Source organism: Lepidochelys kempii, chromosome 4 (genome assembly GCF_965140285.1).
Source record: "Lepidochelys kempii isolate rLepKem1 chromosome 4, rLepKem1.hap1, whole genome shotgun sequence".
In the NCBI taxonomy this organism is placed as follows: Eukaryota; Metazoa; Chordata; order Testudines; family Cheloniidae; genus Lepidochelys; species Lepidochelys kempii.
Genome location: NC_136383.1, coordinates 135,589,902 through 135,614,972, shown reverse-complemented (window position 1 = coordinate 135,614,972; position 25,071 = coordinate 135,589,902). Strand labels below are relative to the sequence as shown.

The 25,071-nt window shown below is 37.3% G+C and overlaps 1 protein-coding gene across 6 annotated transcripts in view; it reads left to right on the top strand.

Annotated features, from left to right (window-relative positions):
* DNAAF9 (dynein axonemal assembly factor 9) overlaps positions 1-21,687 on the top strand; it is a 134,598-nt gene extending 112,911 nt beyond the window's left edge. For 5 of the 6 annotated variants that reach the window (XM_073342971.2, XM_073342970.2, XM_073342973.2 and 2 more), the window contains 8 exons: positions 5,395-5,530; positions 6,385-6,471; positions 7,769-7,875; positions 8,628-8,702; positions 8,911-9,113; positions 11,673-11,738; positions 14,947-15,040; positions 17,530-21,687. In XM_073342971.2, the coding sequence (XP_073199072.1) occupies positions 5,395-5,530; positions 6,385-6,471; positions 7,769-7,875; positions 8,628-8,702; positions 8,911-9,113; positions 11,673-11,738; positions 14,947-15,040; positions 17,530-17,642 (881 nt within the window). In that variant the 3' untranslated portion in view covers positions 17,643-21,687. Of the gene's footprint in view, positions 1-5,394; positions 5,531-6,384; positions 6,986-7,768; positions 7,876-8,627; positions 8,703-8,910; positions 9,114-11,672; positions 11,739-14,946; positions 15,041-17,529 lie in introns of those variants that run through there. The other variant, XR_012158784.1, reaches the window with a different exon arrangement.
* The last annotated feature ends 3,384 nt before the right edge of the window (positions 21,688-25,071 follow it).

Here is a 25,071-nt window from a genome sequence, read left to right as displayed (position 1 = left end):
TATGTTGAACAGCACTGGTCCTCGTATGGATCCCTGGGGGATACCACTATTTACCTCTCTCCATTCTGAAAACTGACCATTTATTCCTACCCTCTGTTTCCTGTCTTTTAACCAATACTGATCCATGAGAAGGACCTTCCCTCTTCTATGACTTCTTACTTAGCTTCAAAGCGTTTGGTGAGGGACCTTGTCAAAGGATTTCTGAAAGTGCAAGTACACTATATCCACTGGATCGCCCATGTCCGCATGCTTGTTGACCTCCTCAATGAATTCTAATGGATTGGTGGGGCATGATTTCCATTTACAAAAACCATGTTGACTCTTCCCCCAACAAATCGTGTACATCTATGTGTCTGATAATTCTGTTCTTTACTATACTATAATTTCAACCAGTTTGACTGGTACTGAAGTTACTCTTACTGGCCTGTAATTGCCAGGATCACCCCTGGAGCCCTTTTTTAAAAATTGGTGTTACCGTAGGTATCCTCCACTCATCTGGTACTGAAGGTGATTTAAGTGATAAGTTATATACCATACGTAATATTTCTGCAATTTCATATTTCAGTTCCTTCAGAACTCCTGGGTAAATAGCATCTGGTCCTGGTGACATTTTACTGTTTAATTTAACAATTTGTTCCAAAACCACCTCTAATGAGAGCTCAGTCTGGGACAATTCCTCAGATTTGTCACCTAAAAAGAATGGCTCAGATATGGGAATCTCTCTCACATCTTGTGCGGTGAAATCTGATGCAAAGAATTGATTTAGTTTCTCCGCAATGGCTATATCTTCCCTGAGTGCTCCTTTAGCGCCTTGATCATCCAGTGGCCCTACTGATTGATTGGCAGGCTTCCTACTTCTGAAATTCCTTTGCTGTTAGCTTTTCAGTCTTTTTTGCTAGTCTCCATCCATTCCCTCCATACACTTCTGCAATCCCCTTTTGCTTCCAAATTGTTCTCTGCAACAGTTCAGTCTAGGTAATCTCTCTTCTGCATGGACAAGGAATGCTCCAGATATCATCTTCTAACATCCTAGATATCCATTTTGTTTAAAGTTGCTATTTTTTTTTGCTGAGGACAAAACGGAATCATTATCACTGTGAAGCATAGGTTTTTGAGTTTCCCTTGCTGTTTCTGAACTTCATTATCTAACGCGCTATTCTCAGAGCTGTGCACATTCCTGATAACCTCATCGGTTAGGCAGGTGTATAAATAAAGGGAGTAAACAAACCGAAGCCCTTTTGGAAACACAGATTTTAGAAACAGAAGAGGGAGGGGAAGGGGTGATTCAAATACTAAAAGGTCAAAATCGTTAAGGAGTGAAATTGTGTATTTAACCATCTCCTAGTTTTCATTTCACAAACCCCCGCCCCCGCTTCACCTCCTCCCTGGCTTTGTCTCCTTCATCTCAACTTTGTGGTCTGCCAGTTTAATATAGGGCCTAATTTTGTAAATACTTACTTCCATGGGTAAAGATACCTGCATGAGTAGACCCTTAATTTGTAAGCTCCACAGAGCGGAAACAATTGTGTCTGTAGCTCCCTGGATCTGCATGGGATTGTACAGACAAATGTGAGACGGTCACTGCCATAGAAGTAATTCTAAATAGGCAAATGCGGGAGTTGGGGAAAGGAGAAGGCATTATGAGGAGATTTCTTTTCTCATCTTCTTTATTAATGCATAGTGTATTTGCTTCCTGTTTCTGGTTTGGCTGATACCATTTTAACCATTGCCTCCTTGCCTGTTTCTTTTTAATTTTGTTTTTAATCCTTGCCTGTTTTTTCATTCTTTTCAATCCTGATGGTAGTTGTCTGTAATGCTGGGTTGAGGTGCACATCTATTGTGCTGTCACTTACACACAGTAGGAAGCTAAATATATGGTTCATTTGTTTTCAGTCAAAATTATGAACTAGTAATGTAAAGCAGCCATATGCAGGCTATCCATTTGGTGGCGCCAATTAAATGGGGAAATTTTTTTAAAAGAAAATATCCAACACGTGACTTTACAAACCAAGTTGTAGTTGTTGTTGGGCATACTTCTTACCTTTCAGGTCATCTGTGTGATCCACATCGGAACTTGTAAGTGTGTCTCTGAGTTTGTTTGAATTGCTCTGTGCTTGCTGTTCAGCCTCTCAATCCCAGTTTCAGTATCTGACAATGAAGATGCTTCTGAAATTAGTCTAAGAACCTCATAAGATAAAGGTATTAGAAGGCCCAATTCTGACCTTTACAGTACCTCCCACCATAAGTATTTCTACCTTAAATGGTTTTCTCTTGCAAGTACCCTCTATTTTGTCTCATGTTAGTGTCCATGGCATAGGGGAAATACCTGAAATAGTTTATAAATTGGTCTCGGGACATGGGGGAATTTTCAAGCTCAGTACTACAACCTGGGAGTTACTAGGGATCTTGCACCCTGTGCTCCGCCATCCCTTGGGTGAGGTATTAGACAGAAGTTTCTTCAGTGTAATTCTGCTCAGAAATTAATGGTTCCTGTGGTACTTTAAGAAAAGAGAAGGAGGATAACACCAATATTCCAGCCAACATGCTTTCCATTAATAAAACTGGTTCTGGTGCCCAAGGCTTATTGGCGATAGAAGCTAGTACTTTATTTCTGATTCTCTTCAGAAGGCATTCGCAACAACAGCAGCTGGTTCCCATTTAACTTGTAATTTGTCTCCATGCTGTACTTGTTCACCAGGTGTAAAAGGGCATCTTCTGTATTCAAATCCAGGACGGTTCCTGTAGATGAAAATTGTAGCTGTTGTTTAGCCCTAAGTCTGGGAGAACAGATAGCCTTGTGATTTTAAAGAGGGAATTTCTCTTTATGGAAGCACCAGCTGAAGTCTGTTACTTTTCTCCAAGGTTAGACTCAAGGAAGTTAGGTGCCCCACTAGTATTTTTCCAGCTATTATCCTCATTTATGTCATCTTGTGGAACTATTATGGAGTGGAATGCAAACTTGGTGTCGAAAAGAACAGTTTTGAAAATAGAAAGGAAAAATATTTTCTATTTTTGTCTCTAAAAGTGACAATTGTCTGACTGTCCGAAGTCTCAGCTCTAAAATGGTATGACAGACGTATGTGTATTGAGCTTGTCATGAGGCTTAAATGTTCATTTTTCTTTAAGTCCAATTTTATTATATTGGCTTTTTCCTTCCCTTTTATTTATTTTAAATTGGTTCTTGCGCTGACTGATCAAACTTGGCTTCTGTAAAGTGATACCACCTGATCTTTAAAAATCTGAAGGATTCCTGCTGCCTGTTGCCGGAGGAAGAGTTGTCTTTAGAAAAATCTCCCCCTGCAACTGTAGAGCTGCACCATACCAGTCATTTCAGTGTTTTAAGAGTTCCTGAGTACAGGAGTCCAAAGGTTGATTCCTACCCCTACATCCTCCTGATAGTAGGCAACTATCTAGATGAATTGATGTACCCCCTGGAAAACCTCTGTGTACCCCCAGGGGTACATGTACCCCTGGCTGAGGAGAACTGGTGTGGACTAGCGCTGTTGCTTGTATAGGGGATGATAGATCTCTTTGAAATTTCTCATGGAAGTAAGCCTTTCCTTTGCTGCATCAAAAGTAGTATCAATTCTTTGTCTTCAGAGCACTTCACAAGATTGAGCCCCAGAGCTTCATTGTGAGGAAGGTAAATATCCCAATTTTACAGATGGGGAAGCTGAGTTAGAGTGGCCGAGTAAAAGCTGCTCAGGGCCATACAGTCAGTAAGAAACCTGAGATTAGAACTCCACAATTCCAAGTCAGAATGACTAGGATACAATATCTTTCACAGAGTAATGTTCTTTAAGTGATTTGGTTTTGAAACCCTCAATTTTATGTAGTATAGGAGACTAACAATATCTCTGAACATTGATGGGGAACACTGGTTATGTATCACTTTCTGCCTTGTCCCTCCAAAACTTTTTCCACTAAAGACCGTCACTGCAAAGGGGTGAATATTTTTAAAGTTGTGATTTTTTTTAACTGCTTGTAAGACCAATGAGGAATATTGGTACTCAGTGTGTTTTGAGACATGTGTAACAATAAAATATAAGCTGCATGATGGCATTAGTAGCTTTGCTATGACTTAATTTTGTTATCCAGTTATTAATTGGCTTCTCTAAGGTGGAAATACCTAGCAATGGTTACTCTCCCTTTAAGAACAGAGTTTTTTCTTCTCTAACCTTCTCTCATTTTTGAATATCAAATGACTGTATTCTAGTTGGACTGTAAACTAAATATTCACAAACAAATGCTTACTTACGTACATAACTTCACACAAGTCAGTAAAGTGCTTCTGGGGCGGGGGCCCCAAACTGGAATAATTTTATTTGCTAAATACACTATTCCCCTCTTTCTAACTGCAACCTATGTCATGTCATGTCTCTTTCAGCTTGTAAGATTGTTGGAGTTCAGGGACTTATTTTCTATATATTTGTATAATGCCTGACGCAACTGACAACGCTTCCCCCCCCACCACCGCCTCCTTGGCCCCTAGAAGATACTGCAATATAAATGTTTAATAATTCGGAATAATTAAATCTGTTGATTATTCCACATAACTTGCTCAAAATGCTGTCCGCTTTAGATTTTCTCATTTGTAATAAGCTTTACTTATTGGGGTGAGATGCAAACAAATATAAATTACTTTTGATAAACTGAGTAGTCAATTGCTTGACAATACTTGGATTCGTTATGAAATATATTCAAAAGGCGAAATAACCAGTGTCAGTCAGGTTTATTGTTCTCAGCCAATAATAATATTGCATAGGGAAAAGGTTCTATCTATGACACCAGTCTCCAGGAAACTCTCTCATGCAATGACATTATATTCACTTTATACAGGAGGGGCGCTCCCAAAGTTGTACATTTCACCTGGTGTTATTTTTATGTTTTTTTTTTTTACAGGTTACACATCTCGTTACATGTCACTAAATTCCAACCCATTGGTTTGTCCCAGTTCCCTAACTAGTTGTACAGGTCCTTCTTTATCTTAGTTTTATATACTAGCATTCCAGATACTGGTCTGTGAAGGTACTTCACTAGCTTGTACTAAGACATAGGAAACTGGTCAAAATCAAGATTAAATTTGTTCTATCTGCTTATGCCAGATATTTACTTCAGCAAATTAAGTGAGATACTTAGGATAAAGTGAACAGGATTATGGTATAGGCCAGTTTAGTTTGTATCACTGTTAAAATATTTGTGCTTAATGTTATTGGTGCTTCTTCATACACATGGAGCAGTGTGTTTATGTATATACTAGCCAGCATATACTGGTCAACAGTTACAACCTGGAAAAATGTTTTTGCTATACTACTTAACCAGCATATGTTTGTTGTTGTTCTCCACCATTGCAGACATTATTTGAGTGAACTGTTCCCCAATTTCTTCATGCAGGGCTGGTGAGCAATGTGGTCTTCACAAGTCATACTACAGAGCAGAGACACCCACTCCTTGTACAACTCCAGAGCCTCATACGAGCAGCAAATCCTGCTGTTTCATTTATCTTGGCAGAAAATGGCCTCGTAACTAGGTAATACTGGCTGACGTTTCCAGTTCTTTGCAATTTTCAAGTTGCTGTTCTAAAAATGGAAAACACTCTCTTACAAGAAAAGCTGACCATCTTTGACTTTCACCTATAAACAGAAAGTGGACTTAGTACATAAACTAGAAAAATGTTTATTTTTCTTAGTGATTACTTCTTTGATAACAGGATACCTCATCTATTCTTGGAATTTTGGCATTTTAAGAATGTCATCTACACTTCAACCAGATGTTCTGATACAGCATGATTCACGAAGGATTTAAGTGTCAAAGGAATACATTAAATGACCATAAGCTACAAATAATACAGTATGATTTAGGAAAAGTTAAGGTTTAAAATGGGTGTAGCTTTTCATTTGCAGAGTAATTTTCATGTTAGGTTTTACTTTATACAGCAGTGCAGGTAAGATTCTCTTTCTACAGATTGTAGGTTTAAATTAATATTTGTTCCATTAGAGACCAATTGTGCAACCTCTACGCACATTGAGTGGCATGGATGAGTAAACCCACTCAACTTTAATGGGACCAAAGTCAATGAGTAAGTCGTACTCAATATCAGTAAAAGTTGAATTGAGGATCCGATGAAGTTCTTATAAGGGCTTTTTTGCTGTGTTATATATTTTATTTAGTATATTTACTTGTATCCTAGTTGCAAATAGAAAATTAGTTGAGTAGAGAATTCCTTTCTTTTTAAACAAAAACTTCTAATTTACCATAAATAGTAAACGTTATTTTACTGCAATGTGACTAGCACATCCTAATTTATATAAATGGTTTACAGATAAATGGCTATTGTTACTGTGTTCTGTAAATTAAAAATCTCAATATTTATCTTTTTAATAGGAATGAGGATATTGAGCTTATTCTCTCTGAAAGCAGTTTTTCAAATCCTCCGATGATGAGAGCTCGATATTTAATGTATCCTGGCTGGCAAGTATCTTAGTTGAGAAATAATAAAAAAGCATTTTTTAATTAACATGAAGGATTTTAGAAGCCCCCACTAGCTTATATTTTCAAGACAATTCATACCTGTGGACCAATGACTTTGTAAATGTCTTTTTTCTTTTTTTTTAAGAGCCTGTGAGTAGTGTTTTTAGATCCACTAGTGCCATCTTTTGCCTACTTAGGATCCTCTTCTGTTGCCATTTAAATGGGTGGCAAAGTTGCTGTTTCAATGAGAGCAAGAGCTAGCCCTGTGAGAATAAGAGGAGTAGGTCAGTACTGACTTGAAGTAAATTCAGTCTGACATCTGTTCAGCCTAAATTAAATGATCTAGTGGTATCGTTTCAGTTACGAGCACACAGTTATCCCCAGTGAAACATCAGCCTTCTTGATTGGCAGCCTCGGCGGAGGCCAAGGACAGAAAATACATGGAAACAGAACTCTGTTCTAACACCTAGTGGTATCTTCTACAGTTCAGGGTTGCAACACGTTGCTGGGGATGGTATGTTGCTGCTGCTGTCTGTGCTGTATCTGTGTGGCAAATAGAAGACTTTGTTTTCCAGAACTGCCAACCTGGCACCAGTCCCAAATCCTGATCAATTGTTTTCTAGTTACATTTAGAGTATTAGAGGCATAGTGTGCAGCCCTTAAACCAACATACCTGGTCAGTCCAGAACAGCTTCTTGTTCAGAATTAATTACACCTTGACTCCAAACTGGGTTTGAAAGAGGTTTCTTAAATAAACCATCATGGAGTAAGGGTAAGGTTTCTTTTAGATCCCATATCGCTCCAAAGGGAAGAGGATTGGGTTGGAGAAAAAACTGTTTCAAACCTCTTGATGCTGGGATTCTGTCTCTTAATGTAGTGCACCTAGGGGGGAAAAAGTGCTAACAGCAGGAACTTCATAGAAGCGGTTCCTGATATCAGTCGTGATACAAAATTACATATATAATAGTTGGAGTTGGTGCTGCTTTGAGCAGGGGATTGGACTAGATGACCTCCTGAGGTCTCTTACAACCCTGAAATTGTATGATTCTAATTCTTACCTTGTTTACCGTTTGTATTTCTCTTCTTACAAGCAATGAATTTAGCAATCTCTTCATGAAAGCTCCTCTGTTGTTAAAATAACAAATATTCTTCATTTTTAGAAACCTATTAGATAAAAAGCAGATAAAGCATGAAAATGGACACTTACAGGAACTTTGATTGCTCACATGAAGTCTGGGGAAACGAAATAAAAAATATCTTTGGCAAATAAACTTGATTTCCCTTTTTTGTTAAAAAGGTATGATGGTAAGTTTGGAGCTGGTTCTGTCTTCCCACCAATGGTTCAGATCTGTGTGTGGTTTAGCCGTCCTCTGGAAAAAACACGATTTGTGACCAAATGTAAAGGTAAAAATGGATTTTGGTGACTTTAAGATTTAAAATATTGTGGGTGTTTAGTTAAGGAGACCCTGTGCTATGCTAATCATGAATGATGTGAAATTTTTATCTAGAAAATAATTTCTCCTCAAAGTTCTTCATATGCTGTGTATTTTGACTTCTTTGTCTATTCTGGAAACTTAAAGACTCATGACCTTGTTTAAATAAGTGTAAGCTTTTAATATTAAATCTAACATTTTAATATGCAGTCAAACCACTTGAGGGTAATTATCCCATACACTTCAATACTTAGAAGCTTTTTCTAAGTTGAAATAAACACTTTTTTCTTCTGTTTTCTTGTGTTAAAGTATAGCTACCTTGCAACTTTATATATAATTTCTTGCAATGATTACAAAATCAGACCACTTCTAGAGTGAAAATGTGCTTTTAGAGTAGAAATAATGTCTTTCCTTCTGTCACTTTAAAAATTGTTTTTCTGAGAATCTTCTTTCTCTCCACACTAAGAGTCAATTATGTGGGAGGGATACTTTTTTATTATAAGTACCCTTCGAGTATACATCCTTTTCTCCCCCGTAGGGAAGAGAAGTTACAAGTAGTGTGGGCTTCAAGGGACGTAGCATAGCAAATAGTGTGAAGTGGGTTATTTAGAGATTGGGACTCTAACCTTCCACTGGTAGCCAAGGTGATCTGTGCTGAATGAGCTGCACCAGGGAAGAGGAAAAATAAGTTTAATAACCTGTTTTTATTTTTATTTCATACAGCAATTAAGTCATCAGTTAAGTCAAGTCCTTTTTCTGGAAACATATACCACATTTTGGGCAAAGTTAAGTTTTCAGGTAACTGGAGTGTACTTTGTATGCATGGTCTTGAGATTACACTTGTTGTTTTCACCTACTCCCAGAATACTAAAATATATAATTTGTAGTAGTTTGGTTTGTAAAGGAACTATACGCATCTATGCACATGTGCTACCTGTTAAAATAACTGAGGTAAGTCAGCTATACCAGCCCAGTGTTTAAAGAAAATGTGTTCTCTTTTTGGTAGATTCTGATAAGATGATAGAAGTCTGTCATAACACATCATCTAATTCATTAAGCCTTGTGCCTGTTCAGGAGGGGCCTACTCCTCCTGATTCAAGAAATGATAACAGAGATCGCAGCAGTCAGCAGGAGTACTTCCTTGTATTCATTGGCTGCTCTCTTAAGGAAGAGGATATAAAAGACTGGCTCAGACAAACTGCAAAGCAGGTTTGCAGACGCACTTATAACTGTTGATTTTTTTCTGTGTTGCCTCGTTTAAAAATCCAAAATGAAATTTGAGTGTTTTAATGTTCTTATTGTTAAAGTAGACTGGAAACTGGTTAACTATGCACTGTATAGAGCACACATGATTCTACCATTAGAAATGATCTTTTCAACAAGATGGCTAAAAAGGCTCACTGGTGCCACCTGTAATTCGAACTTTGTTTTTAAAGCATGTCACAGCATAATCACGGTGAGAACTCTTTCCTCCAGAATACTCCATAGCAAATTGAGTATGCGAGTATGTCCAAATAAACCCAAGAAGACTTGGACTGAGACATGGTTGCCCTGCATATGGGTAGGGTCCAGAGCCGTTGAAGCTGACAGTTCAGTGTGTGGAACCTGCACTTGGGTGTAATGATAATGAGCGGCAGTAACCACTGTAGTTAGTGTATAACTGTTTCCATTCCTCCCTCCTGGTCTCAGTTGCTCAAATTTTGGGCATTACATTTTCTAGGCTTGGTCTGTGCTTGACGGTAAAGATTTAAAAAAAAAAAAAGTTTTGAGCAAAAACTATTCAGCTACCTTTCATCATGAGACAATTTTTTTGGTGGGAGGGGATGTGTTTTCTTCCTGTTTTTAAAACATTTTGCAAACTGCTGCTGTGAAAAGAAAATTTAAATATAGCATGGAAATAACCTGTGTTCAGGTGAAAGCTGGTTTTGATTTACATGATCTTGAAAATCATACGTTCAGTTTGGCGGTACATTTTTTTTTTCTAAGTTTGTGAAGTGGTCTGTTAAGTAAGTCCAAAATGTGTACGTGTGTGTGGCTAACATAGCCACATCGTGAAGAGTAAAGGGTTGGGTGCATGCACTTTTGTAAGATGGACAAGAGTGTCTTGTCTGTGAGATATTTATAGGGACTGCAGTCAGTGCTTCTGTAGGCTTTTTAGAGGCTGTGACCAGTCTGAGCTCCTGAGGAGTATGGGAAAAGATGTTACAGTGCTTTCCAATCAGTTCCACAGTACTGGCGAGTGTATCTCTTTCAATTCTTTTTTTTTTTTAAGAAAACTCCATACAAAAACTGAGAACATTAAGTTTGCACAGTTCAGCACTTGAGCCAGGAACTATTAAAATTATGATTGTATACATTGTATTAACTCGAGCTCCTTGTCCATAAACATTTTGGTACAATCTTTAATTAGATGGTCATGATTTCTCTGATATAATAAATGACAATCTTTTCTACAACTATAAATTCGTATGTGTAGCATCTTGGAATGCAGCGTAGGCTGAGAAGTTGAGACTCTCCAGAAATCAGAGGGGAGTCCTTATCAGAGCCAGAATTAGAACTCGAGAGTTTCTGGCTTCCAGCCCTGTTCTCATGCCATGCTATTTTTGTTCCTCCAGCATGGGGTGTGTTTTCTTTTTAAGTGGGAAATGTACATGCTGTATGTACACAAATGTTGTTTCTAAATCATGCTGCTTCTTACATGCCAATGGCATTTATCTGTTCTGAGAACTAAGTTCATGGAAGATTGGACGTTTTTAAAAATAAGCACATTTCTCCAAGGGTGAAAAACACTCCTCTTCTTCAGCTAACTCAGCAATGATTGAACTGAATTCAATCAGACCTTGAAAATAAAAGCATAATCTTTGGACTGAGAGCAAACATGAAAGATTTTAACCCAACCAGTAGCGCTCTCAAAAATTTCCAAACCTCCTGTAAATGGAATTTATAATGAAAGTGCCTTCTCATCCCCTGCAACATCAACAGTAGAGACTGATTCAGGGGTTTTAAATAACTTAGTATTTAAGTATAAACTTCAGTTTCTGCATATTGCCTAAAGAAGTGAGGTATAGGTCTCTTTATTAAGTCTAAAAACTTGATTGTTCTGCCTCTTATGTCATTTTTTTGTTTTTTACAATAGCTTATTTAACTAGTCTCGTTAAAATACCTTCAGAATTTTTGTTCTGTTCTGTTAACTAAAACACATTTGTATAAGATTCTTGTTTTTTACGTTTGTATTTGTAAAAATTGAATCTAGAGTGCCTTAAGTAAACAATGCAATTTAATAACCGTGTCCACTTATTAGCATTCATATCCATTTTTTAAAAATACCCTGTGTTAGGATTAAGCACAATTATCTTTAAAAAAAGAAAAGGAGTACTTGTGGCACCTTAGAGACTAACCAATTTATTTGAGCATGAGCTTTCGTGAGCTACAGCTCACTTCATCGGATGCGGTGTGCATCCACGGTATGCATCCGATGAAGTGAGCTGTAGCTCACGAAAGCTCATGCTCAAATAAATTGGTTAGTCTCTAAGGTGCCACAAGTACTCCTTTTCTTTTTGTGAATACAGACTAACACGGCTGTTACTCTGAAACCACAATTATCTTTGTTTACCGATTGCTACCTTTTTCATATTTGCGAGAACTTGGTAGTTTTACTTTTCTGGTTGTTTGCTCTTTTGTTGTTGTTTTTTTGGCACCTTAATTATACCGTAGTGTGATGTTGCCATGAGGATTAAATGTATTTTTGGTATTTGAATCTATGTATAGAAACCTCAGAGGAAAGCCTTGAAAACCAGAGGAATGCTGACCCCGCAGGAGATCAAAAACATTCATGTAAGTACAAGCTATTAGCATCAAGGCTTTGTTTTGATCCTCACTTCCTTACGTGCCCATTTATATGATAGAAGGCTATAGCAAGAACTGTGTTCTAAGTTTCTGACTTGATACATTCAAAACTATTTTTCCTGATGCTGTTAAGCTTCCAGATAAGTGGTGGGAGTGCTGTGTAAGCATTCGTTTCCAAATAGCCCCATGCTCCCACTTCCAAAACTCTATTATGGAATTGGATTATCACATCATAGTAATAATCCCATTTTCAGAATAGTGATGGATGTATTTCCTTTAATTCTTGGTAGCTATATAGATACATACTGTTTGCTCATCTATGCTGTCATCTACATGTGAGAGGCAAAAATAAACTCATTTAAGATAGTTCTTTCTGTGGGCACTATATTCGTCTGCCCCTGCAGCTGCTATTCTTAAACTGTCCTTTGCTGGTCTTGCTGTTGGTACAGTCTGTTTTTAGACAAACCAGGAGTATTTACAAGTTGCTCTGTGGCTTCCTGTTGTAATAGAAGGTGATTAAACACTAAAACCTCCTGTATGAAATGTGAAGTTTGTCAAGGAAGCATCTGGTCATGTCATAGGACTGGAAAAAGATCCTTATAATCATAAGCACTTAGTGCCTCAATCTTAGATTGCTCTTGCTCTTCAGTATATATCTTGAAGTAGTAATGCATCTGGAATAGAACCATGTATCTCTAGTTAATAAAAAGCAGGAAAGAAAATGGATTTAATGATCTGATATGGGAAACTACTAGTACTTGAAGTTACACGGCAAGCTATTCAGCATTTTTTAGCCTATACTCTTCTTGCATTTTAATGAAGGCTTATTTTGATTTTGTCCTCACAACAAATATATGGATAGTTGCAGGAGATCTTTGTGGAGAGTCAGTCTGGAAAATGGCACAGGGTGCAAAGCTGTTAAGTTGCACGTCATTAGGATGTGCCTTTATTTCAAAATATATCAATTTTAAATTTAATTAAACAAATTGTTTGATAAAAGCTTCACATTACCAAGGTCTGAATATGTTTCAAAATTAGTTTGAAACGCAGTGAAATCTATGCAACAGGCTGCCTTAGGAAACCTGTCATAAGAGACCATCCAAAAGCAACCCCACAACTACCTTTATTATAAGGCTACCTCCATGAAGCAACCTGTTTCTTAGTTCTTTAAGTAGTTAAGACATATTTTAATGTATTTTTAAAGCATTCTCTGTTCTTCAAATAAGGACAATTACAGTACATTATACTACAATGACTGTGACTACACTCCTTACCCCACTTTTGTTGCTTAAGGAATTAGTGCTCATGCCACCATTTTCTTAAATGAAATGAGGACTGATGTACAGAGTATTTATAGTTGCTTGTGCAATGAGTGTTCCCACATTTCTTAGGCAATCACGGAGATACAGTCAGAGATGTTCAGGTATTATGGGGACAGGAGTGATGTAAGCACCTTGGCTGTTAGATGTAGAGTCTCAATTAATAAAGGATTAGAGGGTAATTTAATCAATGCAAATCAACATGGGTTTATGGAAAATAGGCTATGTCTAACTTGATCTCTTCTTTGAGATCACAGGTTTGACTGAGAAAGGTCATAGTGTTGACATAATACACTGAGACTTCTGTAAGGCTTTGACAGACCTGACATTTTGATTAAAAACCTAGAATGACCTAGAACTAATATGGCACATATTAAATGGATTAAAAGATGGCTAACTGATAGGTCTCAGTGTAATTGTAAATGGGGAAAAGTTATCCAGTGGGTATGGTTCCAGGGAGGTGCCGCAGGGATCAGTTTTGGCTCTCTTTTATTAGTGATGTGGAAGAAAACATAGGCATCACTGATAAAGTTTGCAGATGATACAGATTTAGGGTAGTGGTAAATAATGAAGAGGACAGGTCACTGATATGGAGCTATCTGGATTGCTTGGTAAACTGTGCACGAGCAAACAATATGCATTTTCATATGGCTAAATGTAAATATCTACATCAAGGAACAAAGAATGTAGGCCACACCGACATGATGGGGGACTCTATACTGGGAAACAGTAACTCTAAAAAAGATATAGGGGTCATAGTGGATAATCAGCTGAAATGCGCTCCCAATGTGGTGATGTGGCCAAAAGAGCTAATGTGACCCTGGGATATATAAACAGGGGAATCTCAAGTGGAAGTAAAGAGGTTATTTTACCTCTGTATTTGGCACTGGTACAACCGTGTTCGGTATTTGCAGTTTTGGTGTCCACAGTACAGAAGGTTGTAGATAAATTGGAGAGGGTTCAAAGAAGAGCCATGAGAATGATTCAAGGATTGAAAAAAATGCTTTATAGTGAGTCACAAAGAGCTCAATCTATTTAGCTTTACAAAAAGAAGGTTATGGGTGACTTGAGTACAGTCTATAAGTATCTACATGGGGAGCAAATATTTAATAATAGGCTCTTGAATCTAGCAGAGAAACATATACATTGATCCAATGACTGGAAGATTTACCAAGACTCATGATGGATTCTCCATCACTGACAATTTTTAAATCAACTGGATGTTTTTCGAAAAGATACGCTCTAGGAATCATTTTGGGGAAGTTCTGTGGCCTGTTATACACAAGGTCAGACTCAATGACCATAGTGGTCCCTTCTGGCCTTGGAAACTATTAATCTATTCTAGACTGAGATGAAGAGGGCCAGTCCATGTCTCTTGAGGGGTTTGTCTGCAGACACAAAAAGGTAGCCCTGTATCAGTTAACATTAATGGCTTGTTCAGACTAGGATAAAAGGCGTATTTTTAAATTATATTAACTAAAACAGGGCTGGGCTAACTTGCCGTTTCCAAACTAGTGTTACATTGCTTTAGCTAACAAAGTTTTAAGAGTATATCTTTTATCCTAGTCTAGACAAGCCCTTGGGGTCCTCTTTTACAACTGAGAGGACAATAAACGTTTTGTTTTTTCCTCAATTTTCCTAGTAGAAAATTAAATTATAAGGTAACAGCTAAAGATACTGCAATCATGTTAGTATTTAAGCCTGTTTTGCAAAGTGACTACTCATTTAAACAAAAGGTCAAGCACTTTTGTACTGGGTTGGTAAGTTTCTCGAAAGAGGCATCCCCTTCTGTTTAACTGCATAGACTTACATAACCATGTTTTAGACATTTAGAGCTACTGACAGTCTAATGGGACAGTATTTGCCTTTGAATGCAGGTGAAGCGCCACTTGGATCCACTTCCAGCTGGTTACTTTTACAATGGAACTCAGTTTGTGAATTTCTTTGGGGACAAGATGGATTACCATCCACGTATCCTTTAATGTGTATTTAAATTCATGAGTATTTTTGTAGAAAGTATGCTGCAGATTTAGACAAAGCTGATGTATGGAATACTGAGGCGGAGCATTATCCCTAAAAGAGCCAGCTGACTAGCTGGTGATCATGCAAAGTGAAGGGTTTTGATGTTTTAAATCAGCATATGACCATTTGCCATATCAGGCTCTAACATTAATAGATCACTCCTACAGTCACCGTGTAAGAAGCTGAATTGAACAAACAATTGGTCATTAGATCATATAGAAAATCAAGTACAGTATAACCCTGATTTTTCAAAAACCCTGTTATCCAAATCCTTCCCTTGTCTCCATGCTCTGCATTAGGATAATGTGGAGGTTCAGATGATAGAGCAGAGACCCCCGGCTCTGGTGGAGGCCACCCTGTTGCTGAATGGCCTTTGCAGTAGCTCAGGAAACCTTGTGCAGCCCTCCTGTCGTGGGACTGAGTGAGTGGAGCCATGACAAAAGAGCTGCAGGGCTGGTGACACATGATCCCTGCATGTGCAAGGTCCTGTTGGGGCAGATCGGAGTAATGGCCAGAAGTCTCCTCTTTGCCCCATGAGGGCAGCAGCCTTCCTCTCCTCTCCTCCCCACCCACACCCCTTTTGCTTGCAACAATCAAGAGGGTAGTCCTGGTGTCATGGGAGTGAGTGAGCGGGGCAATGAGCTACAGAGAGCTCCCTTCACTGCCACTCCTGCCCTCTAAATTATCCAAACTCCTGATTATCCAAACAAAATCTGTGTCCTCTGCGATTTTCAGATAATCAGAAGCATACTATACAAAAAAAAAATCTCAATTTAAACCAAATAATCCTTTAACTACCTTTCAAGATAATGAGTCACAAAAAGAATATATACTTAGAGAAACCAAATAAAAAGACAGCAAGATCTCTGGATATTCTTGTTCCTTGGATATTGAAGTTTCATTAATGTAAAAAACCTTCTAGCCTGATTGATGTGGAAAAACCTCCCGTGCATACCAACTAATCGCTGTCTTCAGAGTGTGCACACAAAATCAGAAGCATGTGCGTGATTATCCTCCAGTATTTACTTGTGAATTAAAATACGGCTGCACTCTCTCTGTTGTTTAAAAACCCTTTCTTGGGTTCTGCACCCTTTACTTGATATGAGCAACCAGCTATGGGGAGCATACATTAAACTCTGAAATTAGCGATCTTTGCTTTCTTAAATCAGCAGAATTTGTTCCTTGTCAGGACGAAATAAAGTATACAAAGATCAAAGGGTTTTTTTTTAAATTTTCTTTCCTGAATATCACTGATTACTTTTTTCCTGAATTGGTGTATTGCCATATGTCTCAATATTTGGCCAAAACTCCAGAGTCCTATTAACAGACCCCCCACTGTACAATTCCTCATGTGTCCATCACATTTTGTAATATTTTTGTCCTAAGATTCTCTCTAAACTATTATTTATTTGTATTATTGCAGTGCCTAGGAACCAGTACCCCATTGCATTTGGTACTGAACAAAAAGACCATCTCCGCCACAAAGAACTTACCTCAAGTCTGCTTTTATGTTCTCACTTTTGTTTTTATTATTTCTTGATCTTCAGTAACTGATTGATTGTAATTTACTTGGAAAGCTGCAGGTGGATACTTCAGTTCTTCTTTGAGCAAGAGGGCTGACCTGTCCTTCCACAACTTCTGTGGCACTTAATTTTAATTCTTAAATCATCAGACCTCTCTTCCCTTCTTGGATGCATTCCCTAACCATAGTCATTTGGTAGAAAAGTTAAGGGAGAGCAAAGCAGCACATATGCTAAACCTTGGCCATAAATATTAACCTACTTAATCAAATTCATGTAATTCTGATATGCAAGACCAAGTAATAGATGAGACTATCCCAAATTAATGTACCACAGCATCAACCACCCTTTCACAGCCATTAAAACAGTCTAATAACAGGAATAATACCCTCTTTCTCATTTACTCTCCCCTCCTAAATGAAATTCAGTACAAATGATACATACTTCCAGAGTCTAGATACTGTGGGATGGGTCTACATTTTTTTTAGAGTACATTTAAAAGCCAGATTGAAAGAGCAGCTGGTGATAGGAATCCTGATTTTGTTAACAGAACTTTCCCCAGGGACATCAGATTGAAGCTTGGGATGATTTTAGAGAAGCAACGGATGGGGCAGAGACTGGATGTCCTGGAGATATCCTTACTGTCACTTACCTGCCCTGCTGGTATATGTCACAGCCCTTATTATTTTTTCCTATTGCGTTTAAGAAAGTTACCTATGTAACTCTTACAGCCTCTTTGAGGAGGAGTACTGGTAATCCGTTCTGACTCCAGGATATGCTAATACATTGCATTATTGCCCACAGAGGAAAATTCATCCTGTTAATATGCAGATCAGTTGCTTAGTTAGTCCAACCTGTTCTGATTCTAACGCACATTTTTATTTGGGTGAATACTTTTCCTTAGTATTTTGACATCAGTAATGGACCAATTCATGAATGACTACTTGGAAGAAGCTAACAGAGAAATCGAAAAGTACAACAGAGAGCTAGAAGAACAAGAATATCATGACCTCTTTGAGCAGAAGACATAAGCATGCATGTTCGTGGTATTAAATGCACATAAACATTGGATTTCTAAACTGTCATCTGACTATCAGTAACCGAAAAATGCGGCAGCCTTGCTGGTTAACAAGAAAATGAAAAGTAAAATGTTAGGTTTCAGCAGTTTTAAAATGAAACTTCATTCCTATAAAGCTGGCATTTTAATCTGGTAACTACTTAGTTGTTTGTACAGTCTGGTTCACATCCACTTCACCTTAATTCCAGATCATAAAAAGTATCACCTGGAATTTCTCTGATTAGCAGTGGAAATATTACATGTTCAAAACAAAACTGTATGTCCTAATAGCCTTGTGTATGAGCAGTGAAATTGGTCTGTGGTACAGATAATCAAAAACCTGGAGCTCATTTCTTTCAAAGTCCTATCAAACTTCCTGTACAGAATGTACACAAGTGTCCATAAATGAAAAAGTGGCCAACAGTTGTTATGCCCTGTAGTATTTCAGTATGAGAGTTTGAGTGTGTTCCTAAAGCGAGAAATGGGGGAACACTTGAAAAGCTCTGATCACCTGATCTGATACTGCTGCTCTCAATGGCTCATTTTCTCCTGCGATACTATCGTTATCATGCAGAATGCATTATAGGCAGAGTGGCGTAACCTATGACCTGCCATTGCTTGAGAGTAAAAGGGTTATCTTCTATATTTTCCTTTAGCGCCCACATCTGAGCAAATCATCTGGGGATGAGCGAGGTATCTTTTGGCTGAAGAGATGAGTTATTTGTCTACTTTGATATGTTTTTCAAAGGTAAAAAAGAACAGTACAGAAATACAGAATAGTACTTGAAGTACTTTATTTCTCAAGCTTTTAGGAGAGTCAGTGTGCCATAGCCTTCCACAGAATTGAAACACTGGGTTTGATTTTTTTTTTTGCCTGTTTGTTTTTTTTTCAAGCTGATATTATAGTGAGAATGATGGCACCTTGTCCTCTAAATTAAACAAGAATTATTTTGAATATGACTGCGTAGAGTGCTGGCCAAGACTCTGAAGTGGCTAACCTGCAGGCTACTGCCTGTCTTTATTGTAGGGCTTGTTACCTTGAAAAACAGCTTACTGTAGCTCACTGTGTGTTTGGAAATTAGTTTTGTGGAAACCAACCATGGCTGAATATTTTAACTTGCATACTCCTTTGCCTCAGGAACAGATAAGGATCAGCTTTTAGTGCATCTGTGACCTTTCTGTTGATCAGATGTATTTGATGCAATAAGAATTTATTGAAGGAATAATTCCGTATAGTATGATTATAATAATGAAGCCTAACTTGTATTCATAAGCTCTGTTATTAAGAAAGGAAAACGATATTGAACTCCTACAGTCAAGTGCAAGTTTACATAGAAATTTGATGGCTTAGTTAGGAAATAAATCCTTTATATTTGGAATCTTAAATGGCTGAAATTTCAATTAGACCATAAAAATTGGAACACTTTAGATAAAATTTTAGTATACATCACTACTAGCTAACCTCAGTGAGCTGCCTGTACTGTGATCATTAGGGTATACAGATTCTGTAAGAAAGTACAGATTTTGAATTCCAGGTGGTGCAGATTAGAATTTAAATGTTTGTAAGGCTGCTGCTTAGATGGTTTTTTTTTTTTTTCATGCTAGATGTTAAAAGCTTTCAGAATTTAGGCATTATCTTGCACACCACAGGACTTGAATAGGATAGAAATGTTTTCCTTATAAAGCACAGTAAAAGCCAGCAATTTAGTTCCAAGTTTTGTATGCTGTCTGGGGCAACCCATATTACAGGTATAGAGCATCATAATAAGGCTCGAGAATTATCTATGCATGGCTACACTTTAGTCTTTTAATATGTTTAGTGCCTGGTAGGTAAACGTAGTTAACAGTTGATTTCTGGGGTGTTGTCAGTGTTTAGAAACGAAGTAAAATTGGCTATGGAAACTATGTATTAAAACAGCGTTGTGAAAATATAAAATTCTGTAGGTAATATTGCAACAAAAGGGGCATTTAGACAATAGAATATTCTTTGCCAATATAACTTAGCGTAAACACTGTTTGCTCCTTTTTAGCCTAAATTGTCTAATCTGCAAAAGCCATATATCTAGAATAGCTGTATGACTATGTAATGTCAGACATAAAATACCAGGAGCTGAGACAAATGGCACTTTGTTGACACTTTGTCTCAACTTGGAAATCAGTAATGGAGTAGGTTTTAAGTGCAATTGATAGATGAAGATATTGTAGCTTATACTCTGCTGAACTCTCTTTAAGAACGCTAATTTGTGTAGCTCTTGAAAATAAATATCGATGGGCTGATTCATCTAGGTTTAGTATATAATAAGCTAATTAAAACCGAGATGCCCTGTGACCAAAACAGGAAATAATAAACATATTAAATTGGGATTATTGCTGCACAAATCAAGCTGTTTTTAAAGCCTGAATCAGAAGAGTTCACCACAACAAAGGCATAGTATAGATACTATATGCTGTACTGCATGCTGAGTGGTAACAATAACTGTGTAATATGATGAAGACCTTTCACCATACTGGTACTATTTCAATTAATATATTTTGGTATTGAAATAATTTGATTACCTCAGCTTTTAATGTTTAACTGTGATTTTTAAAAAATTACCGAAATAGTGAAACTGTGACAATACTATCCTTTAAACATAGCAGTGCCTTGCATATGGCGCCATTGATGCACTAAGCGAATTATGGGAGTGGACGTCATGGGTTGTATTGCTTGCACCCTTTTTTTTAAAGGAGAAACGGTTTTGGTGAAAGGACTTAAAATTAACCTAGTGAAGAATATTAGCACATATGGTTAAATCGTTTTTTAAAAAAACTCTTTGAGGACTAAAATGTATAAATACTTGATGCCGCTGATGTTTTATAGCAGTTGCTGATTCATTTTGCTTCCAACAGTCAGCAGCCCCCCTTTTTTTTAAGGGGGGAAAATCGTCATTTTTGTATTCCTGTCAGAGATGTATATACCATGCTGAACCCTAACTGTAGGGTAATCTGGGTTTTATTTTTTGAAGTTGAGATAAGAATTGGGTTAATCATAAATATCTAGTTTTTGAAATTTTTAGCTATTGTAAAACAAAAAAAGCACTCTCTCTCGATAAGCTGCAAATGTTCAAATAAGTAAAAAGTGCCATTATACTGTCTTTTTACTGTATAATGAAAATGGATAACAGTAACTTTGTGTCCAGGCATTTCTGGTATTGTGATGAAGTGCTAAGAGTCCTCAAAGGGTTTATATGCTTTGCTGACCTTAACGTTAGCAGCTTGTGTTTTTTTCTCACAGAGAATGAGTGTTGGTCAGAAGTTGCTGAAGTTATAGGGGGGTGGAAAATGTGACAAACTTAGCAAGGGAACACTTGCAACTTGAACTGAGCTGTGACCTAGGATTATTTCTTTATAAAGCTGTGGAATTTGGTATTCCAGTTTTTACACATTTTGTATTATTATTTAGCAAAAATGATTGCAGGGAGGATTTAAGTTGCAATTAAGTTCCCTAATAAGTTTTATATTGAGATTTTTCTGAATTTGCACAGATATAAGCTCTGGAATACCTTGCTTGGTATTCTTAAAAGGGAAAATTGTAACTAGTATAGTAAATTGTAAACTGTGAGTTGTTAGAACAACGTTGTTAATCTAATTTTAGATTGTTAAAAATGTACCTCAAAAGGCTAGTGAGAAACTGCTTCATTTTTACATAATTGTCAAATACTAATATAACAAATCTCACTTTACAATGTGCCAAAATTCACTTTTATACTAGTTTTCAATGCTTTAATATTTGCAACTTGTTAAGTTAAAACTTGTATTTACAAACACTACTGTAACTTCAGTTAAACTGAATTGTGTGATTGAAGCTTTTTTGCTTATTATTGTATTTATTACACAACTCGATTCAGTAAATATATAAAATTACCTTTCCATTTATTTTTGTATTGTTTTACATGTTTATACCTGCAGTTTGTGTGATTTTTTACAACTGTAATTCCGATGTCATGCTAAGAACCAATAAAGTATATCCATCTGTTGTCTTTCATTTGATTCTTTGACAAATTGAACAAGTTCAAGGTTATTTAAGCTATATTTTTGAGGCTCTCAGCAGTCACTTTTTAAATTAAGGCTACATATAATTAGGTGTGTTAGACAGTTAACTAAAACAGGAAACAAAATGCCACGAGATCACTTGTAACTAAAGCTCTCTGTGTACACTTAAAATCTTCATGGTAAGTGATCTCTGTCAAGCAAAACCATCATATAAAGCTGCTGGTTTATATCAGACCATATGGTAAGCCTCTTAACTAGTTGGGTAAAGCTCAAGGAAGTGATTTTTGTTTATTGTAACTACTCAAGGCTTGATTTTAACCAGTTGCACACTTGTAAAAAGAATTATGGCCACTTACTCTTTGAAAGCAAGAAATCGTATTGCAAGTCTCAACAGCAAAATTGATTTTACTAATTTTTAAAGCAAAATCAATTATCGACTAATGTTCATCTCAGAATGTTGTTAATGGACTTAGTTGTAGGCGAAAGTGTTTACATTTTTATGCACACACTGGATAATGGCTAAATCCTGTTCCTTTTATTCATGTAAGTAAGAGGAAGGACCACTTTTTGAGCAACTGGTTTTATGTAAAAATAGTCTTTTAGTACGTGTTTTTGATAATTTTGATGGATAATGTCAGTGTTTGTTATTAAGTAGTTTTTTTCAATTTGTATCTATTCAAATTTTCACAGTTGCAGGAAACTGGGGAGGGCTCACACAATTATTTTATGACCTAGGTACTGAGATTCAATCACTCTAACTGTTCAGACACACACAGTCAAAATCACATGTCCAAATATACAAAGTAAGTATCCTTAAATCAAACTCTAATAATTTCTCAAGCAGCATTTTTCTTTCTTTGGCCTTTGATTATCAATGGAAATATTTTTTCATCTGTGTGTAGTGAAATTGACATTTATCGACGTCTACTGATTAAAAATCTAATCCTTCCAAGCCTATGTAAAAGTAATTGAATTTGACATTTCCTTTATTTCAGAACTGTTTGATATATTCAGCAATATCTTTATTCCATATGCTCAGTATCTTTTCCAGCAACTTTATTTCCTATTTGATATAAATCATTAACTTTATGCACTATTTTTTTAATTGTATTAATTTGATGCTTAAGATTCATTATGCTCTAGGAATTTTGGGGAAGTTCTGGTCTGTTATACGGAAGGTCTGACTAGATGATCGTAGTGGTCCCTTCTAGCCTGGGAATCTACGAGGTGTTGATAGCACTCACTATAGGGTGTGCTTTGGAAGAACTAGCTGTAGTATGCGCATCCTGCTCTCCTTTATATGGGCTCCTCAAATGACCAACAGAGCTAAGGAAAAGGCAAAAAGAAAAGGAGTACTTGTGGCACCTTAGAGACTAACCAATTTATTAGAGCATAAGCTTTCGTGAGCTACAGCTCACTTCCTCAGATGCATATCGTGGAAACTGCAGCAGGCTTTACATATACACAGAGAATATGAAACAATACCTATTCCCACCCCACTGTCCTGCTGGTAATAGCTTATCTAAAGTGATCATCAGGTGGGCCATTTCCAGCACAAATCCAGGCTTTCTCACCCTCCACCCCCCCACACAAATTCACTCTCCTGCTGGTGATAGCCCATCCAAAGTGACAACTCTTTACACAATGTGCATGACAATCAAGTTGGGCTATTTCCTGCACAAATCCAGGTTTTCTCACATCCCCTCCCACCCCCCCCCCCACACACAAACTCACTCTCCTGCTGGTAATAGCTCATCCAAACTGACCACTCTTCAAGTTAAAATCCAAGTTAAACCAGAACATCTGGGGGGGGAGGGGAGTAGGAAAAAACAAGAGGAAACAGGCTACCTTGCATAATGACTTAGCCACTCCAAGTCTCTATTTAAGCCTAAATTAATAGTATCCAATTTGCAAATGAATTCCAATTCAGCAGTTTCTCGCTGGAGTCTGGATTTGAAGTTTTTTTGTTTTAAGATAGCGACCTTCATGTCTGTGATCGCGTGACCAGAGAGATTGAAGTGTTCTCCGACTGGTTTATGAATGTTATAATTCTTGACATCTGATTTGTGTCCATTTATTCTTTTACGTAGAGACTGTCCAGTTTGACCAATGTACATGGCAGAGGGGCATTGCTGGCACATGATGGCATATATCACATTGGTGGATGTGCAGGTGAACGAGCCTCTGATAGTGTGGCTGATGTTATTAGGCCCTGTGATGGTGTCCCCTGAATAGATATGTGGGCACAATTGGCAACGGGCTTTGTTGCAAGGATAGGTTCCTGGGTTAGTGGTTCTGTTGTGTGGTCGGTTTTCATTGTTAACCTGAGAGAAACAGACTATATTTTGCATCCAGTCTTCCAGAACTGAAAAACCTGAAAATCTGCTTCTCCCTCTTAAGAGAAAGAAAAGCTGCCCTCCCTCCCCCGGTCTGTATTTAAAAGTTTTATACCTTTTCTTTCCCCGCTTTTTCTACATAATGCTGAACTACTACATAGAAAGAGAAGCTGAGCCTGAATATCTGAACACCCCTATCCCATCTGGGGGAAATTGTGAGCCATATGTGAAAAAGCTTTCACCAAAGAAGTGTGTTTTGGGTACACCTTTTTGTAAACAATGAAAAAAACATATGCATATCCAACAATATTAGACTGAAAACAACTAGCTTCCTTGGCTCAGCTCTGGATAGCCAGTCTCTGCCCTGTCTATAGCTAGGGTTACAGCCATGCTCGCTCGCTCGCTCACTCACTCACTCACTGCAGAGAACAACTGGATGAGAGAGCAAGCTATAAAGGAACAAAACAAAAAAACACTAGTGAAGAGAGACGCATCTCAAACCAATTAGACTGGGAAAAGCCAGTGTTTTTAAATGAAAACCAGCTGCTCATTCTTTAAAAACAAATTATCCCATTAGCTATTGACCGGCTGGATTACAGTATTGCTTCCTTACCAAACTATATTCTTCTTTATTTGTCATTTTCTTAACCTAATTTTTATTTATTTATTTTTTACTAAAAATTCTTATGTCCACCTCTTTAAAATGAACACTGATCCATGGTGGATGTACAGCATGTTACATTATCCATTCAGATCAACTCACTGATAGTAATTTATGCAAACAAGAAACTCCCTGCCCCAGAGATCTATGATAAAACAATAAATGAATGAAATAGGGGTAGGGGATAGGCAGGGGTTGGGAAAAACCAAAATAACAATAAAAGGAGCATGTTTTGCATAGTAGACAGTAATCTTAGCTCACCACCTGCTATCAAGTGACATTTAAGTTGATTTTTAAAGCAAGATGGATTGTTTTCCCCTTGAGCAATCTTCCCTGAGGTGATGTAGCAATCTGCCTGTCCTCATCCCTTAATT